General features: G+C 35.5%; 1 protein-coding gene across 1 annotated transcript; it reads left to right on the forward strand.

The window, feature by feature from the left end:
* Positions 1-5,256: 5,256 nt before the first annotated feature.
* Positions 5,257-5,944, forward strand: LOC141655336 (putative mediator of RNA polymerase II transcription subunit 15b). The gene is made up of 2 exons (XM_074462420.1): positions 5,257-5,265; positions 5,426-5,944. The coding sequence occupies exons 1-2, from the start codon at positions 5,257-5,259 to the stop codon at positions 5,942-5,944; spliced, it is 528 nt and encodes a 175-aa protein (XP_074318521.1).
* Positions 5,945-8,879: the final 2,935 nt, after the last annotated feature.

Raw genomic sequence — 8,879 nt, forward strand, 5'->3', positions numbered from 1 at the left:
GTTGAAGGAGGGTAAGCCTGTGTATATTAGCATTGTCTGTAATTTATCAATGATGGACCGGAATCAATGATCCTGGATACTAGTAAATTTAGCCCTAAATCAGTGAAAGATTTCTGTGCCCTGGCAGTGGCAAACAAATCAATGACCTCATTTGACGTTTATGGTAAACCAATGTCAATTTCTTCAATTAACATATAAGTAGAGATGTATTGGAAGATTTGTCAAGTTTGTTTTAGCAAACCCTATACTTTCATATAACGTTTTTAAAAAGCTGCAGTGATTGTATATAGTGACTATATATTGGTCAAAATCGACATTGTTTAGTCCAAGAAGGCGAACTAAAACTATATGAATGCGATGGATGGACTACTTGCAGTCTTGCAATGTGATGTGATTTAATGCGTTCTGTCATTTTTCTTGACAGGGTTATGACATTAGCTTTCTCATCACCAACTTCCACTGTGAGGAGATGCAAAAACAAAGGCTTGTAGATTTTATTGTTCAGTTTATGGAGGTTTGGATTTTTCCTCCTTTTTATTTTTGAATTAATTGTCGCGCCTTGATATCTGTTGTGACTTGAAGCAAACCTGGACCCAATTTGGGTGATGATGAAGAGTAAAGTTTCCATTACCTGTACAAACAAAGTTTTTTCAAGCACCAATACTTACCTTTTACTTATTTCGAAAGCCAATTAGCTCAAATGGCAGAGCATTGTGCAATACACAAGATGTGGGTTCAACTCCCACATTGGCTAAAAAAATACCAGTGTTTCTTTGACATTCTATTATATTATGATTGGCAAGGACTGGAATGTATGGTCATAGTTTCTATGCATAAGCTAGTCTTTTTACTTATGCTCACTATAAAGCTATACATTCCCTCCTCGACATTCTTGATGCACGCACGCGAGTCGCTCATCTTTGCCTAATTATGACTATGACCCGCTTAATGTTAGCTGTATTATACGGCTTGCATCTCAATAAGTTAAAATCATGGGATTTGTTATTTAATATAGGCTATATGGGATTCGAACCCATACCTTTGTGCAAAATTTGCACTTCGCTCTACCATTGAGCTAATAGCCTTTAAAATATACTAAACAAGGATTGTTTAATGCACATATATTGCTTTTCCGTGCATGTACTAGGTTGTTTAATGCACATATTTGAGTTTTTCATGCATCTACATGACTACCCGACTACCTTCGTGCAAAATCTGAAGAACTTTTTCATGCACATAGAACCTTATTTCATGCACATATAACCTTATTTCATGCACATATAACCTTATTTCATGCCCATGTAATACTTATTTCATGCACATAGAACCTTATTTGATGCACATAGAACCTTATTTCATGCACATAGAACCTTATTTCATGCACATATAAGGCTAAAAGTCAAATGCTTGCTATTGAAACTAGAACTCCTAGTACAATGTTGTTAGCCCAGACAACAACAACTTCACTCCTGAAATATCGATAGAATTGGGTAATTGCAAAATCTTAGTTTGGCTTGATTTGAAAACCAATAATCTCACGATGAAGTCCTCGGCTAGGTAGGCGACAAGGTAATCCTAAGTTACTTGAGATTTTATCTGGAAATTACCTGATTTTTGTTCGGAATGTTGGCAATAGTTGTAAAGGAGTAAGAGAGCTGTTTGAGTGTGTAGGAATCAGACCTGAGAGATTGAACCAAATACCATCACTCAGAAACGATGATTTTATGCGTATGTACTCAGGTCCAATCCTGAGTTTGTTCACCCAGTACTCATTTTTGGTGCAGATTGATTTGTCTAATAATCAGTTAACTGGCCAAATACCTCAAAGGGGGCAACTCAGTACTCTTCCGGCTACCCAATACAAAAATAATCCCGACCTTTGTGGTGTGCCCTTGCCGGAGTGCAAGGATGCAGGTGAATCTAACCCGCCTAATCCAACCCTAAACCCTTTCCTTTATGATGGGAACGGGTTTAACTTAAAAATAAGGTCCTTAACCAATAGTAATTAGATGCAACTGGAGACCTTTGTAATGCACATACAACCTTATATCATGCACATATAACCTTATTTCATGCACATATAATCTTATTTCCTGCCCATATAACACACTTATTTCATGCATGTACACGGTTGTTTGATGCACATGTATTACCTTTTCATGCATCTACAAGGCTACTTCATGCATTGATAATGATTACTTGACTGCAAAAAGCACAAACAGGGCAAAATGATAACTACTTAACTAGCAAGCTAGCAGCTCACCAGCAGCACGTGCTGATACTTTACCCTAACTTAAGAGACAAACAAGTTAATGAATGAACTCTTCTATGATTAGTGTAAAATCAAGACTAACAATTTTAACTCAAATTTTAATGGCTCTATTCATGAGTACTAGCTTCTCGAGCAACTGCAAGAGCAATTAGATTATTAGAATAACCAGACAAAATTGAGCACATACTAGTAAACCTATGCTTCTTTAGCCAACTAGTGTTTTTCATTGACTCAAATTACGGTTTGCTTGATCTAAAGCAGGAATATTTAGTCGATAATTGAAGGGAAAATCACAAGCAAATCACATTTTGGAAAACCAAAACAAAAAAGAATTATTTTGGGAAATGGAATGCCTCTAGACTTATAAGCAGGTCACAGGACTCTATTAATCAGCTACAAAAATTAAACATCGCATTGCAACATTTATCGAACAAACTATCAAATCAACTATAAGGAACTGGTCATACCATTGTCTCTGGTCATTAGTAGACTCTCGAAATTCAGTATCTCGTTGCCTCTGATGTACCAATGATACGCAGTTACAAGTACGATCAACTGCAACCTAGAATTCAACATCAATTTCGGTTATTAACTCGCATCAAGCCTATTCAATTAACTCGCATATAAATTATCAGTTAATGTGTTAAGACAAAATCTAGTTCAAGAGAATTTGTGTTGTATCATAAGCCTCTAAATATCTAATATCATCTGAACATTATGAAACTTGGATAGGCATATTTTTCCGGAATCAATGTAACTTACATGATTATATTATTCTCTTTCGATGTGCCACATTAGCTAAAATACAGATAACTTCCAAGACGAAAAGTGCTATTGTTATGTCACCCTTATCCTAATTTGTTCAATACGAGCAACACAATAATATCATTTCAACCACTTGTGCGACCATTGTAGAACACTAACAATTCTCTGATGGTAATTAATTAATAAGTTCAAAAAGGAAAAACGGAAATATTCTAAAGCTCATTATGTAAAGTATTAGGTATATGTGTTGTGTAACACTACTACAATCTTCATATCTTAACCACTGCTCGTTAATCTATCGGAAACTCGATTCTAACCCTTGGTAATGGACAATTATTCCTGCATAATTTAGAATCGACTAGTATTCATTGGCCAATCCTCAACAGATCAAAAACCAAATTGAAAGGCAACTCCTACAATGACATCTTATAAACATAATTAGAGCATTACTCGGTATTGTAAACCACGCAGCTAACTATTCCTGCATAATTGAGAATGGACGAAGTGAAATGAAGCATTATCGAATGTTGAAGATGAAAAGCAATAACTACATGAGAAATTAGGGTTAGATTATTGCTTAACTCTAACTAAACTAAAATTCCACATAGGTTGAAGCATAAGACTACAAATCTAAGAGTTCCTCATATAAGAACAATCAATTAGCTTAATTAGGGAAATTACTCGAAATTAGGGGTAATAACTATAGACAAATTGATGAATCTCAAGGAAAATTACATAGCATGAACAAAGTGGCGTAGAATCGCCATAAATTTAAGAAGCGGATTACCTTAATTTGTAGGAATGAAACTCAGTAATGGCGGTTGAATCGGATTAGAGGAACGAAAATGCTATGATGAATGAGTTGAGATTTGAGAAGTGACGGAATTATGATTTGGTTAACGGTGATCGAAGAGGACGATCAGAATGGATGATGAAGACGGTGATGGTCGAAGAGAGAGAAGGAGAGATGAGTGAGAAAGTGAAAATGAGAAAATGAATGAGATTGAAGGGTTTGGGGGTGCGCGTAGGTTTCAAACAAAATAAAGTTTAATGTCGTCCGTAGTATTATCATTATTATTATTAGTAGTATAGTGGTTCTTATGGTTCTCATTATACTAGTGGTTCTCATAGGATCCCAAATCTTCGACCATCGTCCTCTCCGGCGTCCTTTCCGATCGTCCTCTCCGATTATCGTTAACCAAATCATATTTTCGTTCATCTAATTCGATTCAACTGCCATTACTGAGTTTCATTCCTACAAATTAAGGTAATACACTTCTCAAATTCATGGCGATTCACTTCAATTTGTTTATCATGTAATTTTCCTTGATATTCATCAATTTATCTATAGCTATTACCCCCTATTTTCGAGTAATTTCCCTAATTAAGTTAATTGATTGTTCTTATATGAAGAACTCTTAGATTTGTAGTCTTAGTATCATAATATTTTTGTCTGCATTCGACTCTCATTTTCTCTCATTGATAGTTATATTGAGGTTATTAAGCGCCTGAGATTTCCGCACTTCATAATAGGAATAGGATTTCGGTGTAATTGTTTGGATTCCCAAGGAAGTGGATGTTTACCTTTGACGGTTGTTGCCTGCTGTTTTGATCATTGATTTATAATTTCCCCTCTAAGAATCATGCTCTCAGTCATGATGTGCCTATGATACAATCACATGCTCCACAGATATCTCAACAGAAAGTAGAGGTGGTCAGAGAGGAGAAGAATCATAGTTCAAGTGTTGGGTTACAGACAATTCAATCGAGAAGTCTACCTCCAGAGGCATCCAAAAGTAAGTGTCAACTTTCAAGGCGGATTGGCTACGTTATTTTTAAAGCTTTTTTTAACTTACTATTGAACCACACTGAGCCTCTGTCTTAGCACCTATATTTTTCTCCCGTATTTTTCTTAGGAATTGATACTTCCGTAGCAATGGAGAGGCATGGAGATACGGAAAATCGGGCGTGAAGGAATTCACCGGAAGGTAATTCCTTAAAGCTTATAAACACTACGATCTCATTGTGTGTTTGCTCCATTGTTACTCTGTTATTGGTTTGATGATGATTCAAATGCCAGGGATGTTTTTTTTTCTGCGTAAAATGAATTGTTGGAAGTGTCCTCCATTGTTGTTGCTTTTTTTTTTTTTTTTTTTTTTGTAATGCTCAGATTTTATTTTATTTTTCTTTTTCTTTCTTACAGATAATAGCTATGAAGAATGAGTATGGTGACATTGTGGAATGGAACGCCAGGATAAATGAAAACTTAAGTGGTAACTTGCTCTACTTTTGTACACTAATATTTCAGTCTCATACATATCTTCTTTGAATCTTTTGAATTTCCGACTCCAATGGTTAACAAGATTTCTGCCTTATGTTGTATTTCAGCTTGATACGCATCCCAATGACCCAAATAGAGACATTTATCTGAAGAAGTACCAGGCAATTAAGATTGTGTTGGGGCGTATATTTAAAATTGTGACTTTTCCTAAAGAAAATATCACGCCTGTACATGCAGAAAAAATAGAAGAATGGGAGAACTACATAGCCAACTTCTTCAACACTACTTCCAAACCTAAACCTGCAATTCCCCAGTCATTGCCATCTTTACCTCCACAAATTCACAAACCTCGAGTACGACCAATGGAGGACGTGAGGAATGTGAAGTCACAGCCAGCTCAGAATCCAACCTCAATCTCTCCCTCTCCTGTTCTTGTTGAATGTAATGATGTTGATACTAATCTTCGGAATAACACTTCTGAGCAAACGAGTACTAACCAGAGTCCAATAGAGCGGTTATTAAAAGGAGTGAGCTCAATCTCGCCCCAAGCTTTAAAGTCTGGTATAGATGATATTTTCTCGGTTACTTCCATGGGTGATGTTATGGACTCCGCTACACCGTGGTGATCGGCCCCAACAGGAAGATTGTACTATGAAGGAAGATTGTACTATACTTGTTGGCTGTTGTAATGAGTTAATTTGTTTAACCCCAAGACATGGTCACTACTTCATTATATGGAACCCAACAATCCGCAAAACGCACAAATATGAATTAAATAAGTGCTTACCTTCTTTCGATGCAAGTGGCTTTGGTTATGCATCTTCTATTGATGACTAAATATGTTCGAATTTCGACAATACAGGATGATATTATTGTTCTTATTTTCTCACTCAGGGAAAATAAGTGGAGGAAACTTTATTTGTGTATTATTATCATTTTGTTTGTGTAGAAATATATGATACTCTGATGTCTTTTCATCATACTGATATAGTGATATGGTTACTTGACTACTTAACTTATTTATAGCGTATTGTAAAGGTTATTAGCTCAATGGTAGAGTGATGTGCTTATTTTGCACAAAGGTATGGGTTCGAATCCCATATAACCTAATAAATAAAAAATCCCGTGATTTTAGGATAGTCATGTGTGTACATGCATGAAATAAGTGTTATATGTGCATGAAATAAGGTTCTATGTGCATGAAAAAGTTCTTATTATGATACTAATTACTGTTGGTTAAGGACATTAATTTTACATGGCCGTGAAATAAGATTATAAGTGCATGAAATAAGGTTCTATATGCATGAAATAAGGTTTTATGTGCATTAAAAAGTTCTTCAGTTGCACTAGTTGGTTATATTATGTTACTAATTATTGTTGGTAAAGGACATTAATTTTTATTATATGTGCATGAAATAAGGTTCTATGTGCATGAAATAAGGTTATATGTGCATGAAAAAGTTCTTATTATGATACTAATTACAATTGGTTAGGGACATTAATTTTAATGGGTATGAAATAAGATTATAAATGTATGAAATAAGGTTCTATATGCATGAAATAAGGTTCTATGTGCATTAAAAAGTTCTTCAGTTGCACCAGTTGGTTATATTATATTACTAATTACTGTTGGGTAAGGATATTAATTTTGATTATATGTGCATGAAATAAGGTTCTATGTGCATGAAACAAGGAAAATGTCTGTGAAGGAGATTTAATATATTTATCGGCCTTTTCAAGGCATTTTAGGCTTATGCATAGAAACTACCAGTCCTTGGCAATTACAATGTAAAAGAATGTAAAAGAAACACCGGTATTTGCTAGCCAATGTGGGAATTGAACCCACATCTTGTGCACTGCATAATGCTCTCCCGTTTGAGCTAATTGGCTCTCATAAGTGAGGAAACTAGTTTGTACATCATCAAGTTAAATCATTACTCGTCCAATATCAAGAGACCAAGCGCCCTTCAAGATCAAGTCAGATTGGATAGTAAGAAAATAAAATCACACACAACAAATAACTCTGATAAATTCAGAAAAAATAAACCTTATTGGGGTCCTCCTAACAGTTAGTAACTCGTACTCCTCAGACTACAGGTTAAAAAAGAAAGAATACTGCCATCCATATGGGGCGGAATCTGATTTTGGCCGTAAGAATGAGGAGATTTCCTAATAGTTAGCGGGTGATCCATAATGCAAATAGTACATGAGAATAGAGGAGATATCTATTGAACTACAATTCTTTGATATCATTTTTCTCCTTGACATAAGTGACATTCGCATACGAGTACTTGTTTAATGACTATTCGCAGTAAGCATCTAAACAGATGACAATCATAAGAATATTCATGTGATTAGGGAATGTAAAAGAACTGTTGAAGAAATTCGCACATAAAAGATTGAAAACCTGGGAATATGCTATAGAAAGCCACCAAACAAGGCTGAGTACATCTATCAGGCCGATAGTCTGCAGCAGATCAAGCAAATATTATGCATTAAGCTGGATCTTAATTTGGGTACTCATAATGAAAAAACTTACAGCCTTGCGACCGAAATAGTCTGTTATTCTGCCACACAGAATTGAGCCAAATAAGCCCCTTATGGACAATGCTGATCCGAAAAGCGAATACTGTAGGGATAAGCATCCACTCAGTCAGTAAACGATCTAGCTGTTAATAGTGCCCCTCTGTTAGAAAGTACTCCGTCTATCCCAATCATTTGTTTGCCTTTGATTAAAATACTTCTCACAAAGAAATATCTCTTACGTTTATGAATTCAATCATCTTATTTCCAACAACTTTCTCACTACCACTTTCCTAATAGGATCTTTGCCAGGCCATATTACTTGTGATGGCTGTAATTTGGATATGCTAGACCTTCACGACAACATGCTTTCCGGGACAATACCTCATTGGCTCAAACGACTGAAAACAATCAGGGTACTAGATTTGTCCGAAAATTTGTTTACAGGAAGAATCTTGGAAGGAGAAAATAATTCCTCGCTATTAAGCAGTAGAAACTCCTTGACTGTGCTAGACCTTAATAACAATATGTTTTATGGAGAGATCCAAGTTAAGAATGCATACCCTGATCCTTATATTTCTTTGACAATCTTAAGGCTGCAATGGAATAATTTTAGCGGATTCATTAGTTCGCAACTGTGTCATTATACACAACTTGCAATTTTAGAACTCGCATATAACCACCTGACAGGGCACATCCCTCGTTGCTTAGGCTCCCTTTCTTTTAACAATGACGGAGGATATGAAAGTGTCAGTGGTATAGAGATTCAAGAAATCATCAAGGGGACAACAGAGAAATTCCTCGGAACATTAGGCACTCATTCGATGATCGACTTTTCCTACAACCGTTTAGTGGGCACAATACCTGAGGAGCTCGCAAACATAACTAACCTAATGCAACTGAACTTAATCAATTTCTAAAGGTAATCGACGAATCAAAAAATTAATCAAAACCTAATTTCACGAACAATCTAACACGATAATCAAACCCTAAATTTAACTAATTTAATCGACGAATTAAAAAATTACATAAAGATCA

This window comes from Silene latifolia, chromosome 5, assembly GCF_048544455.1.
Source record: "Silene latifolia isolate original U9 population chromosome 5, ASM4854445v1, whole genome shotgun sequence".
Taxonomy (NCBI): domain Eukaryota; kingdom Viridiplantae; phylum Streptophyta; class Magnoliopsida; order Caryophyllales; family Caryophyllaceae; genus Silene; species Silene latifolia.